At 39.9% G+C, this 20,213-nt stretch overlaps 2 protein-coding genes and 1 long non-coding RNA gene across 5 annotated transcripts in view; 2 read left to right on the forward strand and 1 right to left on the reverse strand.

Moving 5' to 3' along the window:
* Positions 1–4,570, forward strand: part of LOC117935126 — an 8,037-nt gene extending 3,467 nt beyond the window's left edge. The window contains exon 3 of the long non-coding RNA XR_004654688.1: positions 4,560–4,570. This is a non-coding gene — a long non-coding RNA (uncharacterized LOC117935126). The remainder of the gene's footprint in view (positions 1–4,559) is intronic.
* Positions 4,571–7,186: 2,616 nt separating this feature from the next.
* Positions 7,187–15,774, reverse strand: rasl11a (RAS-like, family 11, member A). 2 transcript variants are annotated; one of them, XM_034857227.1, is made up of 9 exons: positions 15,550–15,774; positions 14,989–15,323; positions 12,839–12,895; positions 12,610–12,692; positions 9,628–9,668; positions 9,419–9,548; positions 9,102–9,177; positions 8,656–8,732; positions 7,187–7,964 (listed from the first exon to the last, which is right to left on the reverse strand). In XM_034857227.1, the coding sequence occupies exons 2-9, from the start codon at positions 15,146–15,148 to the stop codon at positions 7,818–7,820; spliced, it is 771 nt and encodes a 256-aa protein (XP_034713118.1). In that variant the 5' UTR covers positions 15,149–15,323; positions 15,550–15,774; the 3' UTR covers positions 7,187–7,817. The 2 variants fall into 2 exon arrangements, with proteins under 2 accessions (XP_034713118.1, XP_034713117.1); XM_034857226.1 differs by having other exon boundaries at positions 14,989–15,695.
* A 1,980-nt stretch (positions 15,775–17,754) lies between these two features.
* Positions 17,755–20,213, forward strand: part of usp12b (ubiquitin specific peptidase 12b) — a 34,119-nt gene continuing 31,660 nt past the window's right edge. For both annotated transcript variants that reach the window (XR_004654652.1, XM_034857181.1), the window contains exon 1: positions 17,755–17,970. Coding sequence is in view for 1 of the 2 variants with exons in the window: in XM_034857181.1 (XP_034713072.1) it covers positions 17,923–17,970 (48 nt within the window). In the remaining variant the exon portion in view is untranslated. The remainder of the gene's footprint in view (positions 17,971–20,213) is intronic.

The following is a 20,213-nucleotide window of genomic DNA, read 5'->3' on the forward strand; positions in this document are numbered from 1 at the left end:
TGTGTGTGTGTGTGTGTGTGTGTGTGTGTGTGTGTGTGTGTGTGTGTGTGTGTGTGGGCTGATTTTACTTGTCAGTCTATTTTATAGTTGTTGTTTTTTGTGTCTCCAGCGGGAGCTTTGTGAAGTCCAATAGACTGCCCCAAGTGATGTCAGTTGAAAAATTATAGCTTTTAGAATGTATTTAATAAAAAAAAGGACAAACAAAATTATTGGTAGGTTTGGCTGCTGCATCAAAGGAGGCGTCAGTGATTTTTATGTCTTTCACAGAGTTAATTTCCACAGCAGGAGTTCAGCCACGGGTTACTGTACCCATCCAAAGCATCTCCTTATAGCCAGGTGTTGACAGGTTTTGCTATAAGCAACTCTTTGAATTGATCGCTGTCTTTCTTTTCTGAATGGCACTCCTCTTTATGAAACGGCCCCTTAGCGGTCACTGACGGAGGGTCCCCTCGTTCTCAAGACTGACCGGCACCGCGTTGTGGGGGGGCTCAACAACTGTCAACTGACAAATTTAGCAACTAGATAGTGAACATAGAGCTGCATTTAGCAGCTGATGAGCCTGATATTTGTTTCTCAGGAGTTGGCAGAAACCAAAACGGAGCTAAAAGGAGAGTGAATGTATGGTTTACGGTCTTTGGGTGGACAGAAACAAGACTGAATGAATGCAAATGTTGCTGTCTGCTGGGTGTCACTAAAATGTCAAATTTGCAGTGTTCCCAAGTGACCAAAAATATCAATACACTTGGGTTTAACCAATATTTTGGTCAAATGTTCGGTCAGCCATATTCCAGTGTACCTCTTGTTCTCGTCAATTTGAACAGTTCGTACATAGCTGTTTTGTCAGTTGGTTCGGTTAGGGTGAACATTTCCTAATCTCTTCTCAACAACTAGTCTGTGAAGGGCAACCCTTTTTAGTTTTGTGGTGGGTAATCTGCTTTAGGCCAACATCTGATACAAGTTCCAGTCCAGGACATGATCCACTTCTTTTATAGTAAATGTACAGTAGGCTACTGTATTTTTGCAGTCAGTTCCACATTGGCTTGTGTTGAAACATCTATTCAGTGTTTTTCTTTTTCCGGCTCCCCCACAGTCTGTCTTAAACTCTTCCTTATCTGATGTCTGTGTGTAATTTGACCACGCTTGAAAGGAGGGACGATGAAAAGTCAGAAATGCAGAAAGGCGGAGTGACACGAATGAAAGGACTAAAGAAACTGACCCTGCCACCCAGAAACAACCACACATACTTCAAATTTCCATAAATTGAACACAACATGACTCTGCAACACAATCCAAGTCGAGGAAAACTACTTGTGTTGATGTGTTTGTAATGTTGATAAAACAGGAAGTGTGACTCATTCTCCAACTCCTTTCTGCCTGTTTATCTAGGAGGGATAGAAAGATGTAAAAGTGTGCTGACATTTCGAGCTAGTCACTTCTCAGGAAAAGCTAAAGTTGTAAACTCCCAAACTATCGTAAGAGCAAACATAACTTTTGTTTCTTTTCGAAACACACTTTCTGTATTTTACTTCCATTTTCTGGATGTGGATGTTTCTTTTGGCTTATGAAGCTGAACCTGGGGTTCATGTCACAAAGCAGGGTTAGTTAAAACTCTGAGTTTGTTAACCCTGAGATGAGGAAAACTCTGGGTTTTCAGTTTTTCTGCATGAATAACAAACAGTGTTGGTTTATTTACCGTGTTAGGCAGACGATAAAATGTTTTATTTCTCAAAACGTGGCATTTCCTTTTGTTGACGACCCAGTTGAAGAAGAAGCTGTATCACTTCACAGGGAGTTAAAGATGATATTAAGGCCCCGATTATAGATGCATTTTCATTTCCAGATACTAGCCTTCCTAGAAGCAGCAAATGTAATTTGCAGCCAGTGTCAGTCTAGCAACTCTCCGTTGACTTGTGAGCTGGAAAGACCAAATTCCGGTCAGACCAATCACATCGTGCATAGAGTCGTTGGGCGGGTTTGACATAAGGACGGCAGAGTTGTGACTGCTCCATGTTCTACTTGAAAACAAAGAACATGGCTGCTGCTGCTAGCAAAAAGCGGAAAGAATTGCACCTAAATAATTAGATTGTAGGTTCAAAACCATTTCACCAGTAATATTATACTTCTGATTAAATATGAAATTAATACTCTACATTGGAACTTAGGCAATAACTCTAGGAGCAATTTTCTCCCACACGTATTCTCTCTCTTTTGCAGCAGCTGCTTTTTAACTGAATACATGTTCAAACTTTGCTGTGTGAGCGTAGGAGTAGTTCCGCCAACTATTTTGTTTGTGATTGTTACCATGGTGAATTGTAGTATCAATACTCTATTCATGCTGCTTTTTTTTGTGATGGTGCACGGGTTTAACTCTGAGTGAACCAACTCAAATCAGCTGTTTTGGAACCAAAAACTCAGTTTCCCATATTAGGGTAAATCAACTCAGAGTTCAGGGTTAGCCAGAACCGGTCTACGGAGAGCCTGTTCACCACCTATTAAGCACCATCGTACTGAATGAGTTTGCAGTTCCACCAGAGTTCCACTGAGGGTGATCGCAGGCAAGTGGGTCTGTGTGGAGCTAGACGCCAAAATTTGTCTCTTTCACGTGAATGCCGTTGAGAAATCTGAGTAGTGTAGCAGTGTGTATTTTTTTTACCTCCCTCTATGAATGCAACATTCAAATTACTAGAATAAATCCTGAGAAAAGGATTTTGAGGGGCATAGCTCCATAGACCTCCATTCAGTCTGCACTTGCCTGTGAGCGCCCTCATATGGAACCAGAGTGGAACTGCAGCCGTTTCAGGAGACCGGAGTTTTCCAGAGAGTGGAAGGTCTTCCCTTGTTAGACATTCTCTGGGTTGACACAGCTTTTTAAACCTCATTCCTGAAAGCTGGAGGCAGCTAGCATAAGTGGCTGATTAGCACACAGCTGTTTTTTTGTTATGGCAACTAGAAGGATCCCTAAAACTTTCTTTAATCTCCTCCCATAGACCGGCACTAAAACATTTTCTATTATGGAAAAATCACAGGCAAAGCACTGACATGCTGGATATACAGTACATGAAACAGGGATCTAAAACATACGGTTGGCTGTCTGTGTTGAGAAAAAAGCACCATCTGTTCCTCAATGGCTCAAGATACAGTATGCTTATGATTTACAATATGGAAATATTCCTGAGGTTTAAGTGGTCCATGTCTTAATGGGCCTCTTGAAGCTTCCAAGTTGCATTAAAAAAAAAAAAAAAAATCAGTTTCGTATCTCGAAAGCGCTCCAGTGAGTTACAACAACACATCATTTGTGGTGATTAATCTAAGCATTTAAAAACAAATTGCTGGCTTATTTTGGAAGAATGATTTAAGCCAAGATGAGGGATAGGGAGTGGAGAGAGGTTGAAGGTTGAAAATAAACCATTAAACAAACTATAAAGATGTAAAGACTCTGAAAAAACTACATTTTCAAAATCAAAATCCTTTAAACAAGGTATGGAGAAGCTATGTGGAGAAGCTGTGTATGGGAAAGAAACTGTGGGTGTGGTATATCCTTGGTTTGAATTTCCTGTCTAGTCTCAAGATATGCTGTACAAGGAGAGAAGTGAGGAAATAGGGTGAGCAGGGAGGGAGAGGGGAAATGGGAGGCTAAAAGAGTTGCCCACTGGGAGCTTTTGAGACAGAAATAGAGACAACAGAGCTTCATGCATTGACTCCATACTGCCAGACATTTTTTCAGAAATGGAAGGAACAAAGATTAAAGTTGGAGTTTAAGCAGGCAAGCTAGACGTGAGTCAGAGAGATGGGTGCTGAGACAAAGCCAGTCTATACAATGGCATACTAAATTCTGCACGACATCCATGGGCTTTGCACTGATTCGAAAGATCAGGATCATTTATATTTTAAAGTTAATAACGACGTTTTGCAGTTATTCTTGAAAATGTTACAGTACAACAGACATCAAACTTTCCAAAGCAGCCACAGAAACTACACATTCAACAACATGGAACTAATGCATGAGAACTGCAAGCAGAGGAAGAGGAATTGTTGGCCTTTTATAGCGGCATTTAGTGATCACACAGAACTGTAATATCGTGTTGGGGGAGCTGTTCATTCAGTATCTCTGGTTGGGCTGAAAGCTGACATGTTCATTTGTTGTATGTCTAGACAAACACACAAATAATAATAATCCTGTTGATGTTTTTCTGTCTATGTAAAACACCCACCCCAGTTTCTGTCAACCCTCTAATATGTAGATAGTTGACATTATAATTCATTCATATCATCTCTCTCTCTCTCTCTCTCTCTCTCTCTCTCTCTGGATTTGGGGTCTTAACGGGAAGGGAACTTCCTGCCCCCTCCTACAGATAACAGAATGAGGCATTTATACACATTCATGTACACACATGCATGCACAGCTGGTTAATGTCCTCCACGCTACTATTCCCGATGAAGCTTTCCCATAGTGGTCACTACCACATGTTTGTGTTTGGTGTGGTTTGCTGTTGATAAGATGTAGAAGATTTGAGGCCATTAAAAGCTCTGACATTCATCTTTTCTCAAACCCTGATGAGGATTTACAGACCAAACTTGCAGTGCAGCCCCTTTCTATCTCAAGATTTAAAGTTTTGGGCCTTTTGTGCACATCTGCATTGTGCCGTGTCTAGACAGCATGACTGCACTTTGCAGGATTATGCTGCAGAACTTGTGATGATGTCAATTTTAACTGGACTTACTTTTGAAACTGAACCCAGAAGTGCGTTTTGGCTCTTTGTCTCCTCACCAAAAAAAGGGAACACTTAGTGGAGCATTCGTTTTCTAAATCTGGCCTCATTACTGTCACATTAATTCTTCATCTATCCAATAAAGCCCATTGCTGACCTGTTCAAGTAGAAAAAGGGAGGAAATCCGTATTTATTCATTGGAGAATGCAAGAACACTTGATCCAGTGGCACACAGGAAGGAGGTCTTTAAGAGTGTGTGTGGGAAGTAACGTTGTGGTTTCCAAATAAAACAAGGATATTGGACTGGAAGTAGCTGCAGCTAAGAAAAAAAGACCCATTTTTCACATAGAATTTGTGTCTTGGCATTCATCAAATGTCACTTCTGGATTTTTGTCTCAGCAAATCAGATGACTGGCTTCATCTCAACCTTTTTCCGGACTCCTGCTGTTTTCTAAAGGTCAAAGGGCAAAAAAGGTCCTGAGTTGGGGTCAGCAGACAATTTTTTTTGAGTGTGCAGTTGTGTGTGTGAAATGGGTTTAGAGTGACAGTTCGGTGACCTAGAAAGAAATTCCAAATGCTGAGGAATTTTGTCTTAACTGGGAATTGTGTGTGTGTGTTGTTGAGAGGAGGGGTCATGAGAACAGCAGAAAACACACACACACACACTTTCCAACTTCCTTTTACATTCTTTTTTTTTGAACCAATTCCCAAATCTTTACAAATAGCACATACTGTACTTTCTCAAATGTATCCACATTATTGGATTTGGATTGGAACAATATTCAATTATTTCCTGCGAGCTCAACATCTCTTGGTACCAAAAAGATGTGACTTGCCCAGGTTTTTTTCTTGTTGGGAGAGAAGGTTTCTGTATTAACATTAGTCTATTTCCTTTGCGTTCCACTTCTGGGATTGCTCTGGTGCTACAGGAAATTCCGCCGGATGCATGTATTTTCCTTTTCCTTCCACTTTGTTTGTGTTTGGAATTTTAAATTTGGTGGATTAATGAGTACAATGGTTAACTGCTCCTTATATCTCTGCAGGGACAGGGCTAGCTAAACTATCCATCCAGTTTTGAGATTTCTCTTGCAGGAATAATTTGCAGTGGCTATGTGCAGAGACGATTCTGATTGGTTTAAAGAAATGCCATTAAACTAGAGCACGTTTTCCTCCCATCTCCTTCAGGGTGCTTTTGAGGAGGGTCTGGCAGGGTGAGACTAGAGCAACATTAACTCTACAGAACTCTAACACCATTCTTAAAAAAACAATAGAAATGAAATACTCATATCAGGCTCAGGCTATTAAGGTACTTTCACACCTAGTTTGGATTCTTCGGGCTGAGCTATAGTGGAAAGGTTTACTGTGTAACAATAACAGGACATCTAGGGCTCGTAAATGAGAGCAGATTCAAAAGTATGTGGTGTTATGTAGATTTTGGGGATTAATTTGAGGGTTTGGAACCAATCTAACTACAGCTCCTCTAACTTTAGCTAAACATGAACTCTGGTATTCATGCAAGTTAAAACACACGAATAACTAGCTGAACATGGAAGTCTATGGCTGCAATTATTTACATTATAATTCATTCTCATTTTTGGGTTTGCAAGTTGGAAGACATAATCAAAAACATTTTTAAAATGTATATATTAAAAATATGAAGGCCATAATAAAAGTCTGTTCCTGTTTTTAATGTACCCATGAATGTGGGTCACTGAATCACTTTGATGTAATATGATTTTAACATTAAGCTTCATGAGAATTTATCTAAATGGCCCTGATTTGAACTTAAAGATGCTAACTTTCTGTCATATTTGCTGAAACTGACCCCATGTTTGAGTAGTACTACATGAATAATGTAATTTAAAATATGAAAAAGGCTCCCCTGGCACCACCTATAGCCTATTGTACGATTTGCAAAAATCCGTTCCATGTTCAGATTCACCAATCAGAGCCGGGGGGAGGGACTTAGGAGACCATTTGGGCTTAAGCAGAAAGCGGGGGATTGACTGAGAAGTTGTCAATGTTCAAAGTCTTTGGCTAAATCCTGGATTTTCACTATCCCACCCACGTCTCTTTTAAATGCGGCAGATAAATATATATTATCAACTTCCATATATGGCAGCAGTTTGTCCTCACTTTGCTGTGTTAGGCTTGGCTTTAAAATCAATAATAATTAATTTTTTTGCACAGCACTTTATTCTTTAATATTATGTGTCTAATTCTATTTTAGCATTTGTTATTCTCTTTCATGACTGTTTTTAATTGTTTTTAAATGTGCTGTTAATGTCTTATGTAAAATTACTTTGAATTGCATCGTTGCTGAACTGTTATAGAGAACTACATAAATAAACTTGCCTTGCCTTTCCTTCCAGCTGTCAAATGTCAGCATTTGTCCCAGCGTAAAACTTAAATGCTTTTAGGGTCATTTCCTGTTTTGCCTCTGACTACTTTCTTAATAAGTCTGCAAGAACAGAACAGAAACTTGCATTTCATTTATTTCTTTAGGAAAGTTGAAATGGGGCATTCTTCTCACCTTAAACCAAATGGAAAGCTTTTGAGCATCATGTTGTTGCAAACAAATCTCAATGAAAAAAAAAAAGTAGGGGGTAAAATGACAGGACATTAAAAAACATTTTCTTCCATACAATTGTCTTGTCAGGTATTTTTTTTTTTTTTTTTTCCAGCCTCAAGAAAACTGAGGTATGAATTGGTTCACACACAGTGAACCGTGTCAGTGGCACACATTCGCTATCCGTGGTAACCACGCCACATTTCTGACACAACACTCTGCGTTTGTTTAGCAGTCTGTGACATGTTCACATAAAGCAGCATGCTGGGAAGAGGTCATGTTGACCATGAGCTCCTTCCAAAACACAGATAAGAGCTGAGTTTGCAGAAAGCTCTATTCAGTCTTTGGCTTTATCCATCTGACGACCAACAACTTTATCACTGCAGAAATTATTCATGCCATTAACAGCTTGAGTTTCCAAACTTAAGTCTTTGATATCAAGGCTACTTCCATTTTTCTTCATCCTTCCATCAAAGAAGGACATTTCCATGTTAGGTCTTATCTTTCCCTGTATGGTCCAATCCTGCGATCACAGTCCATTACAGAGTTGTGGATGACTTGACTTTGGAGGAGAGGACCTGTCTGAACCTCCTCTTCAGCTCCTGCATGTTGGGAGATTTAGGTCTGGCCAGGTGGAGGCCTCCTCTTCGTTTCTCCCCGTTCCCTCCTCCCAGCACCCGGATCACCTGGAACACAGAGACCACAATGACTCTGAAATAAATCCACACCCGGGAACTATACTTTGCCTGAGCAACCCAACAACCACTTGTCTTTGCATATGTATTTATTTCTATTTTACTCTTATTATAATTGATTACCAGCCACGAGACACACTTTGATTAAGGGTAGACCAGCAACTCCTGTGTTCTGTGAAGGTAAAATCACTGTTTTTGTCAAAGAAGGCCTCTTCCACATCAGCAGCTTCTGTGTGAAGTATGAAGACTCCTGTCTGCATTTTTAAACTCGGGGACCTGCCGACCGTCCTCTACTCTAAGTACTACACTGACCATGGATAAATACCTCATACAACCCAACTTAATAAAATATATACAAACAGATTTAATAGGTTCGAGAATCTGCTCTCTCAACTAGCAGAAAAGGAAACCGACAGCCTAAAATCCCTCAAATGTAATCAGCCTCTGAGCAAAAGACTCTTATCGCTCCCCGAGGAAAACAAATATATAAATACATGTATAACAGACCAGTATGGGCTGGTTTACCTCTTTTTGTCAAAAAGATTTTTTTGGGTGTGGGCATCAGGGGGAAGTAACCTGTAATCATAGTTGTTCTGCAGACAAAAACCAAACTAAAACTGTGTTTCCTCATCCGTAACTGGCCGGTTAAAAAGACCAATCAATAAGACAAAAAAAGTCCCACCTCCTGACACAGATGTAGGAAGGTGGAGTGGACTCCCTCGTGGTTCTCTCTGGCCGAGGCCTCAAAGTAAACTCCTCCTGTGAGCAGAGGCAGTTTATCTCTTAGATAACACTCAACATTCCTCCTACATTAGGCAGCAGGCAGGATATAGTTTACATAAAGAGATAGAGATGTCTGTGTGTGTGTGTGTGTGCGTGAGTGAGTTACTGTGGGAAGGTCCGTTTTTTGAATGATTTGGAACTGTACTTAAAAGTACTGTTTGTATGTATGATACTCCATTTTAAATATGATATATTAAAAAAAGATGTATGGTCTTGGAGAAAACAAGCAGAGGAATGAAAAGAGATTGAAAAAGACTACAAATAGGAAAATCAAAACTATTAGTGGAGAAAAAGAGCAGAATTACACAGCAAAAGAACAGGAGAAGAAAAAGTTGGACCTATCACCTAGTGAAGTTGCTAGCGTCTCGCCTTCGTCTGCTGACACTTGTCTGGCTCTAAGCAGGTCGCTCTTGTTGCCAACCTGCAGCAGATTACAGATTACAGGATAAATGAGGTAATGGGGATTAGGGTCAGTAGGTGACTGTTTGTATCCGTTCCAGACGGGAGTGCAAGACTTTGGCTAAACACTGAAGCCATTGGACATTTAAAATCACCCTTTGTCCGTCAGAAATAAATTAAACTAACTAAACAGTCAAATGAAACCACTTTTTTCCAACAGATCAAAACATTTTTCCTATTTCGGATTTCCCTGTCCCACTGACCAGTATAACAGGTATATTTCCAGAGGGGTGTATGCGTCTGACGTGTTGGTACAGCGGCTGGATGGTGCGGTAGCTGTTGTGGTCCGTGATGGAGAAAACCATCACGTAACCATCTGCCCAGTAGATTGACCTAAAAGAGAAGTTATTGTACAGTTATTGCATGATATTACTTTCTTAGTCTAATTCACATTTAAGCAAATGAGTCTGACCTGTTGATCTGCTCCTGGCAGTACAGGCCTTCAGCATCATCCTGAAAAAATGATATGCATAATAACTTCACAATTCCATTGTCCGTCAACTATAGAAATAGTTTTAAATACTTCAAGTGAATCCTAAGCTTTGAATTCTTCGGATTGTTGAGAATGGGGACTCATTCCTCTGAGTTAAAGCAGCTGTGAGACACTGTGGAGACTGTGCTCTGTAGAAACCCATCCATCATTTGTTGAACTGGTTTAAAAAACAACTGTAATTACTCTCCAGCTTCAACCAAGTCGTTTTAGTTGCATAAACTTGAAAAAAAAAGACTGCTGAAGTGTCCACAACTATCCAGAATAATTTAAATCCATCATCCTGAGCAGCTTAAAGGGATAGTTCAGATATTTTGAAGTGTGGTTGTATGCAGTACGTCTCCATAGTCAGTGTATAAGCTACAGTAGATGGCGGTCGGCACGGCCTCAGGTTGGAGGAGCCGGCAGGAGTAGCTAACTACTGTACTGCTGTGGATGGGAGGCGGCACCTCAACATACTTTAGCCACCTTAAAAATCTATATCAGTTAAACTGTGCATTATATTTAGAGTTTTTTTTCCCGCTTTACCTTGCCGTCAGACAGTAACTCTGAATCCACCAGACCCCTTTAACAAAAACAGTAATTTTACCTCACAGAACACGGGACTTGTTGGTCTACCGCTGCCTCGATAATTACTTTGTTATATTGTGGGGCTTTGGTGTCAGAATACGTTCATTTGCTTAGTCACACAATATTGCAAACAAACCAGCCAATCAAACAGCAGACGACAACTCCGTAAAATTACTGTTTGTGTCAAGGACTCTGGTGGCTTCGAAGAGAGCACAGATAACAGCTTGAGTTCCCTGTCGCAAAGGGCTGTCTAGCAGCAAGGTAAAGCGGTAATAATAATATAAAATATGTTTAGCTGCTGCCCCCGTCCACAGCAGGATGCAGGAGGTGATTGTACTGAACAGCCCCATTGCCAAGACAAATGTCTGTTTATGGACACACACCAGCTGGTTCAGGGATTGAATTTATGACTCCAGACCCACCAGACCACCCAGTTGTCAGGAACAGTTCAACTTTGGCAGTTCCTTTAACTCATAACTACAAAGGAAAACCTATTTTCTGTAATGAAAAGTCGAAGATGAGTTCAGTTTTCTCGGGATACAGTGCTGTTTAGGATTCCTTCTAGACACTCTGTTTTGAATTTTTAAAAAACAATCCTCATGCAGCTTTTAACAATCTTCCAGAAGCTCGGTAACTTCTCGACCCCTCTGCTCTGCACACACCAATTATTTCTGTCTAATCTCTAGAAGCCGGTCACCATCATCCTCTGTCCTGCCATGAGGGACTTCCTCACCCTCCGTTATCTTCCTGTTGGAGGGAGGAAATGAGCGGCTGTGAGGCCAGCTTCTGTAAACAGACTGCCAGTGTGGAGCAGGGAGAGTTGTGCTGCACTTTGCGCTCATTAAACTTGAGGAGATGCTCCTAAGGTCACTTCCTCTCACTTCAAACACATTCCTGAAATTGCTTTAAAGATAAAAGCAGGTTTTTAATGCCTCTGATGAGTTCAACTTTAAGATGAATGGATACCTCAAATTTTTCAAATCAACATATCAATTAGACATGCAAATATTTCCAATTCCACTGTAAATGCAAAAGGTATGCTTGGTTCATAATATAGTGCCAACCAACTACTAAAAATGGAAATATACTACATTTAAATGAGGTAAACATCTTGAAGATATTGTTTTGTTTGGACTTTTTTGCCAGAGCTTTATCCACAAGTGATTCAGTGAGTATGAGTAAAGACAGCTGTGGTGGCAGATGCTGGAGGTGGATGAAGCTAACACAGATGGTGCATAAGGCTTGGTGACATAGTGCCTAGCTACGAGATTACGAGGTAACTGCCAACACGTTATCCAGCTGGAAACAAGCCAACTGAGTAAGGAGTAAACTGACTGCGAGCTACTGGACATAGCGTAGGAAGTTTGCTATTGATCAAAGCGGAGGATTAGGGTGTCAAAATTCACTATATTGAGTTTGATGCGAAGCTGAGGATTCCCTTGAAAGGAATTGATTTTGCCCTGGAGTTTTAGTAGCTGGAGCAATAAGTGGGCTACTGTTCATGTAAATGAATTATGTGTAAGGATATATCAGCCTTTATTGACCTACAAATATGACAAATCCCACCTATGAGTATATCTTGAGAAAAAAATATTCTTAAATGCTAAAAAAAAGCCCATTATTTAAGACCAAGCATTGTCATAGAGTGCATACAAAATTAGCAAAAATGTTAGGTTTATTTATTACATCACTAAGCTATTCCAAACGTCTGTTGTTGACTTGCCATTTCCCAGCGTTGAGATCCAGTAGTGAGCTATCTTGTTTCCTAGCCAGGCTTATTTCAGAGTTATCACTATCACCCTCCACCAACCTGGCTCTTCTTCTTCTGTGTCATTTCCGCGTTGTGCAATTGTTAAATAACAACACAGCCTGAGGACAACGCTTTGTTAGGGAGAGAAGATTTTGGCACAACGTCCGCAGTGTTTTGACTACTAAATGATGTCTGAGCAGTCGCTCAAAAAAGAAAAGATTGGTTTGAGAATTTTTAACTTCTCAAACTTTTCTGTTTCAAGTTGGACTTCAACTTTATTTCCCTGAAATATTTCTAGGTCTTGAGGTGGTAAATTGGCAGTTTAGATTTCCCTGAATGTTGATCCCTGCTCCCATTCACACATGACCCCACGCATGGACTGCACATGTGAAAGTGGTGTAGGGATAAAAGGCACCTTCAAAAAAAAAAAGGTTGTTTCCTGTCATCATCAATGCGACATCTGTGTTTCCATCACCATTCGAGCACAAAACCTCTTCATGAACATTTTTCCGTTTCAATCCAGATGTTCTATTCATAAAGCAAAAATGAGACATGGCTGCTGTCTCTCAACCTCCGTCAGTTACCTGCAGAGCGACACAGGGAGTGTCCTGGATCTGAAGGGACACTTCCTCCCCATCCAGTGTGACCTTTCTGGAGTAGAGGGCTCCTGGGGACAATGAAAGAGACAGGATGAATGGATGGATGGATGAATCAATAGTGTGGGGGGTTTCTAGAGCGGAGGACATTTATTTCTGCTGCTTACTTTGACAACGATTTCTCATGATATTCCACACAAGAGGTGTAGAAACTCACCAGTGTTTGCTTCATAATCCCCGATAAACCTCTTGGTCAGAAACCTGACAATCAGAGCTGAAAAGAAACAAGAAAACTCTGAATCAGGGAGACTGAAAATTAAATTAAGGAGTGGAATGACAAAGGGAAGACACCATTTAACTCAAGATTATATTTGGTAATGTTTTAGACCTGTACTACACATAGTAAAATCTGTTGGTTGTTGTTTTATCTCAAACTTGTTGTACTTAAAATAAAAAAGAAGTATAGGAAAACCCTACTAACCCGCTCCAACCTACTGACCTATAGAACACATAAGCGTTTGCAGATGTTACAGGAATTTCCTTTTTTCTGTGATATCATTTTTTGGGATTTTTGTTGCCGAGAGATGAGCCAACAAACAGGCCCAAAGTCTGAAGTAAGAAAATGATTAACCAATACTCGCAATCTGATGTTGCAATCCCTCACTTCATCTATTTGTACTGGTATCTCTTGTTTTTGGGGGATTCTGGACCAGGTTTTTCTAACTCGGATTCAAACTTTTGTGAGGCCAGTTTCATTTCAGTAGAAGCTCTTGTTTCCCATTAGAGCTAAATGATAACTCAAAGGAATTTACACAGTAATTAGTTTGGCTGTTTGGCTGAGTAGTACTCCATTTCATGAGTGAACAGACCGTAAAACTTGAGTACAACTTTTATTACTTACAGTTTCACCATAAAGTGAGAAATACTTGTTTTCAACTATGGTAATTAAATTTAAGTGTACGCTATATTTAGAATATTTTCACAGATCTGCCGCCAGACAGCCCTTTAAGACGCAGAACTAAAACCAGCATTGCTGCTCTTTTCAAATCCACCAGACTCCTTTTAACAGAAATACTAATTATACCTCATTTTTTGTGGAATAAATGCCTTGGTTACCTTGGTTACCTTGTTTCAAGCCATTCTAGCGTGGTATCGAAAGCCTGCGGGAAGACTCAACTCCTTTAGTGCCAGTTGTTATTAACATTCAATGAGCTCAGCTGCTTGACTCTGATTGGATAACAGCTAGCCAATCAGAATCCGTTACCCAGCTCATGAATAGTAATGAGCTCAGCCAACATGACATTAGACTGACCAGCTGTTGTGATTGGCCTGATTTCTCCTCTTTTTCTTTTCAGTGGCGAGAGCTGACAGAGGAGGTAGACGTTCATCTTCACCTTCACCACATAACCCAAACACATATGGACCTGACACACTTAAAAAATGCATGTAAAAATGTTATTTTGTGTGGCAGGGTCCCTTTGAGATGTAGGCCCTAGATCTTAATTTCAATGGGAGCTTTTTATTGGTTAAATTTAGTGGTGGGAAGTAACTCATTACATTTATAAAAGTATACCTTAGTTTCCTCGAGGTACTTAGTTTACTTGCGTATTTCTGTTTTATGTCATTCATTGGGAAATATTGTAGTTTTTACTCCAGTACAATTTTTGGTTAAGATTGAAAAGCTAAAACATACAATTTAAAACACTGCGCATGCTGCAGATCTATTGTCAATTGTATGTAATTGTTAAAAGTAGAAGCAGTACAGCCAACACATTGTTAATGTTAATTATCAGGTGTTAATTAATTAATGTTTAATTAATGATAATCCAAAATATAATAAATAATACATTCTGTCACACTCAACAACACTCTGGAGGGTGTCATTCTGCATACAAGTGATCCTCTAACAAGGCCAAATTGTTTTGTAGCCTACTATGCATGCAGGACTTTTGGTTATAATGGAGTAAAAAATTGAGTTTTTAACATTGTTTTACCTTTTCGTCACTGATTATAACGAATCGAAGCTAACAAATTAAGAAGATATAAAAAGTGCAATATAGGCACATTGAAAAATATTGCCCCCTGTTGTACAGATCTGGTTATTTATTACAAGTACTACTCCCATTCGATATCCTCCTCTTTTAAACAAATTATATCACAAAGTTATACAATAACAAGCTGCATGATGACTGGTTTAAATGTGTGGTTATTATCACATATTATTGAAATGCATGAGATCCCAGTCGCCCTCCTTTCCCCCCTTTTAATCCCTTAATGCAAATGTGAAATCAGTTTGGCCATGAACAAGCTTCGCTTATCAGCAGAATATTGCCTTTTCCCTGCCCTGATTCTTCCATTCATCCATACCGGTTTTCCCGACGTTGCTCGCCCCCAGCACCACAATCTTCACCGTCTTGTTGGGCAAACAGTCCAGCAGGGGATACTCCGGTATGGGGACCAGCAGAAAGTTGCCAGACCCGCTGCTGCTGTTCATGGTTCCCGGTGCAGGGTCGCCAGTCAGCCGCATTTAGCTCCCCTCTGCCCCCAGATCAGCTCTGCTCTATGTGGGAAAATCACAGTCCGGCAAACCCCCTCCGCCCCGAGGAAATCACTTCAATAGTCCCATAATGTTCCTGCAGGGACAGCGTGGAGAGCTCCGGGTCTCCTGAGGTGTCCTGTCTATTCTTGGTAGCTTTTAAATTCTGCAGTTTCCTTTGTGTTAAAGGTGCAACATTCCCAAATATTTTTCCAAGTATTTCAGCTCCAGCTGTCCTCCACTGAGTACACAGAAAAACTTGTGACCCCTCCGTGGATCTTTCAGCAGCAACGAAAAGTCATCTTTTTCACAAAAACAGCAAACATCCCGACACAGTTTTTAACGTAAGAAAACATAAATATTTGACAGAAAAAAAGGATTCCGCTTCGCACCGAATCCAGATGCGAGTCCGTGCGGACAGAGAGCAGAGAGAGAGAGGGAGGGAGAGAGAGAGGAAAGGAGACTATGAACCGTCCTCTCTGATATTCCCATGAGACCTGTTGAAATTCGGCTCTTCTTTCCAGCCCGGACTCGGATATCAGTCAGCTTCTCAGGGCCGATCAACATGAGGTTGGGAATAATAAGGCTGCCACACAAATTGGACAAACAGACTGTACAAGAACTGTTGTTTTATACCTGGAGGGAGGGAGGGAGGGAGGGAGAGAGGGAGAGAGAGAGAGAGAGAGAGAGAGAACGAACTCACAAGTGCATAATAAATAGGTGTGGAAGCCCATTCACACCAGGAAAAAATGAAATGATTAGCCTACATATAAACAAATATAAATGCTGATGACAAAATTTCAGATAACAAGTCAAAGTTATTCTTTTGATTGACTGATTTTGTCTTTGAGTTTACACTGCCGAACAATGTCAATATTTTTTTAATGGCTGACAATAGCCTACTAAAAATCGATATTAGATATTGTGAGACATTTTTGACCTACGAATTAAGAAATCCAAAATAAGTCATGGCTTTTAAAATCCAAATTACGAGGTTTAGAAAGTCAGGACAGTAAGTGAGATTGTGTACACTGGCTATCAAACATAGTTTATCATTTATCAATATTTGTATTTGTATTTTCTAGTATAAATCAGATTGTTCACATACACCACAATACACATACATAAACAATACAATTACCATATCAAAGTGGTTGAAGAAGTACTCAGACCTTTTATTACCAATACCCAAGTGTACAAACACTCTGTAACAAATAATCTGTTAAAAAAATATAAAGTAAAATTACTTAAGTATTAGCGTAAAATTGTAGGCTACTATCCCACAAATAGGCCTACTGTGTGTGACAAAAGTTATACGATCAATATGCAAAGTGGCCTATTCAGATAATGTGGCTAATAGTAAGAATATCTTTTTTATATTTTGTGGGAGGGGATGCTGAAAAAAAAAAATCTAGAGGAGATGTGCGTCGGTGACACTCCCTGACAGCTTCTCCACGCGCAAATCTTTGTTTTTGCAGGATGGTAGGGAAGACTCATGAATATTAATTAGTGAAGTCATCCCATAATGGCTGCTACCCGTTGCCTGCTCCGGTTGGGTTGGTTAGGTTTAGGCGAAAGGGAGGTTCCGTTTAGGCAAGAGGAGTGGGTAAGAATGTCAGGGCGAGCCAATCAGGAATGAGTCTGTCCTACCATCCTGCAAAATATCCCACTCACTCTCCGGGCTGGACGGGAGGAAGCTGGCAGAGACGTCAAGTAATACCGGAAGCTACGTGTTTTATATTCAAAATAAAATACAACAGATGCATTTTTCACAAATAAGTAAAATAAATTCAAGTCTACTCTTTTTTTTTTTTTTTCTGGAGCTTTCAAGTGCATCTCATAGTCTCCGTCAGATAATAAATACATTTCAGACTACAACGTATGCTTTATACTTGTAATTTATATTACACTACAACTTGTAGTGTGACTACAACAAGCACATGTTCCACCAAGACAAGATCCTTCCCGAGGCAATTTTGCAGAGGCGCTGTACCTGCGTAGATGATTGTGATTGGTTTAAAGAAATGCATCAGCAGATGTTTTTCTCCAATCTCTGCATGTTGTGGACCAGCCAGACCCTCCTCTGCAACGCTTGTAGGTCTGGTGATGTGAGTTAAAAACAGCGAATTGAAAAAAACTGAATGAATAACCTACTTCAACTAAAAATATATTTTGCTACAACAATAAAATAAAGGGTAAAAGGACATTTTGACAGTTATATAGCCTTTACTATTTAGTAGGCCTATATATTGTCACTTTTCATGTGTAGACTTTACTTACTGTTTTACAACCTGTTTACATCTCTATATATACGCAATATATATATATGTATTTATTAGTTCTCATTATGCACATACATTCACTACATCTTGTACTTATACTATTTGTACATCTTGTACTACTTGTTGACATTCAGTTCATTTGCTTCTGCAATTACTGTACGCGGTCTACCACAAATGTATTGTAGTTTATATATTTATGTTATATTTGATCAAAGTTTTATTGGGGATTAGTATTGGAAATCAATACCTCAACAATAATTATTCATTAACTATGCTTCTGTTGTCAGAATCAGGGGCCATCTTTGGTAAAATTACACATTTATTTATTTTCAGTTAGCGTATTATTTTGAAATTCAAGACCGGAAGTCGTGCATGCTTCTCTGTGCATTTTGTCAGCACTGTGCAGAAGGCTCTCCCGGAACTCTGCAGCCGCATCGGCTCTAATTTCAATATCGGGGTTCGGTCCAACATGGCGGCTTACGGATGGAAATACTGATGACAGTCCGAAAGATCGCCTCGATTTGTACGATGGTAAGGAGCTTATATTCGGCTTGAACGTTGGTATTTTTGCGTTGCGCCTGTATCCTGTGCCCGGGCTAATAAGCCTGGACGGCTAAAGATAGCTGGTCAGTTAGCCTGTTTGCTAACATTACAGGGCAACATGATAATAACACACTGGCTTTCCAGAAAGTTGTAGCCTTTTAACAATTAGCCCACCAGCTCCGGAGATATTAGTGTTTAGTTTTAAAACAGGGTGTTATCAAGCACAAACCAAGCTTGTTGGGCAGTTTATTACCCAGCTTGTAACATTAGTTTGTTTATGTGAGAAGGGCGAAAACTAGCTAGCACATGCTGCATTCAAGTGGTGTTGAAGTAATCGGTAAAAGTAAATCCCTATTGGGAACATTCTAGTGGATTCCCTCTTAATTCGAAACAACAACTCGGAAAGTCGGCGAAATATTTGCCACACGACCTTCTGAGTTGGCGTCATATTACACAGTAACAGGGTGAACGAAAATAAATACAAGGTTAATAATAAGAAACCTTTTATAAATTAACGTATTGCACATACAGTTTTGCTCAAATGCAATTCGTAATATGATATTAGGTTGTAACTAGGCCTGCACGATATTGGGAAAAAACTGAAATTGCAATATTTTTTTTCATTCGATAGATATTGCGATATGAAAAGACATTTTTACAAGATGACACAAATTGCTCTATTTAGAAATAATAAATAATTCTTGATTATTGGGGTGTTTTTGTATTATCTACATAGAAAATAAAAAAGGAACTTTTCCTATGTGAACCTTTCTTTGTTAAACTGTAATGCTTTACAAACACCAAAGCAAGTAAGCACTGTGACTCCTCTTCTGAAGAGATGTTGGAGAGGGACATTGAATGGTTAAATAGAATGGATGGCTGCCATGACACATTTGTATTTATATAATACTATCAATCCGGGCTAAAGTGAGTGATAGTAATAATGCATGCATGTTGCTTCCTCTAAATTTCAGGTTGTGGTCAACTAAGCTGTGCCTGCTTCTTAGATAAAGGCCCAATCCCAAAGTCCGGACTCACAGACTTTGGTGCGTGTTCTCGCGAAATTTGTAAGCGCTAAGGATTGTCCCAATGTTGAATTTCAAAGGGCATGAGGGTTTGAGTACACATTTACCGAACCCTTTCCGTGAGTCTGCATCGCAGACTTCACCAAAAGGAATTACCCACAGTTCAGAGCATTTACCACGGAGACCATAGGGAAATCCGGGAATTACAAAAGCGAACAACAGCACGACACACGACCATGGACCGGACCTATTGTCCAGTTTGTAAAAAAAATAATTGGAATCAGGCAGCTATCTCCTGGGTTCTTGGCTGTGTGGAAAGCAACAAACTTAAATTGAAAATTCCCAAACCGGCAATTGTCAGCAACATCTTTGTTATTAAACGTCGCCAAGGTAACATGTGATCTCGTGAAGTGATGTCCCAATCCCTATTACACCTATTCTGAGCCCTTGTGGCCTCACTCACTTAACATCTGAGATCAATTAAGTCTGTGAAATATATATAAATATATATAATTTATATATACATAAACCATCAATCAGTAATTTAGCGCCCCCCCCTGCAGCAACTCTAAGGACCCTATACGGGTCCCGCCGGACTCCTAAGCAATTTAAAAATGTCTCTTCTCATTGTTCCAAGTTAACGGTGAAAGCCTTATGCTGTGTATTTAGTTCTGCTCATCTAATGCTTTCATTTCATTAAACCTTAACCAGTCTTCTGTTCCTTAATGGCGTTTTAGAAGGTTTTAATAAAAGGATGCTCTGTATTGATCAATGTCAGAGGTTAGGATCAGGCAGATGCAGTCTTTTAATCTTGTGTGTGTGTGTGTGTGTGTGTGTGTGTGTGTGTGTGTGTGTGTGTGAGACAGTAAGCGGTTGCTTAGCCAGTGTGGCTGGCACATGCCCAGTGTTTTAAAGACCACACACTAGGCCATGTGACCCCTTTTTTTCAGTGTGAAGGCCAGCATACTTGTGTCGCAAATTACCAGCACCTACTAGACAAATACTAACCAGGCTAAATATTAGCCGTGGCTGCAGGTTTGTTCAGTCTGTTTGCCTCTTTGGTGGAAGGTACCGGAAGGTATTTGCTTTTCAGAAAATCAATTTTTCAGTTGAACCCGTGAAAGTCAATAATAGGGCTGCAAAAAGCAGAGCTGGCCAGTTGCATCTCAGTTTCCACACTGTAGCAGCACTTTGGGGAATAATGTT

This window comes from Etheostoma cragini, chromosome 19 (assembly GCF_013103735.1).
Source record: "Etheostoma cragini isolate CJK2018 chromosome 19, CSU_Ecrag_1.0, whole genome shotgun sequence".
Lineage (NCBI taxonomy): Eukaryota > Metazoa > Chordata > Actinopteri > Perciformes > Percidae > Etheostoma > Etheostoma cragini.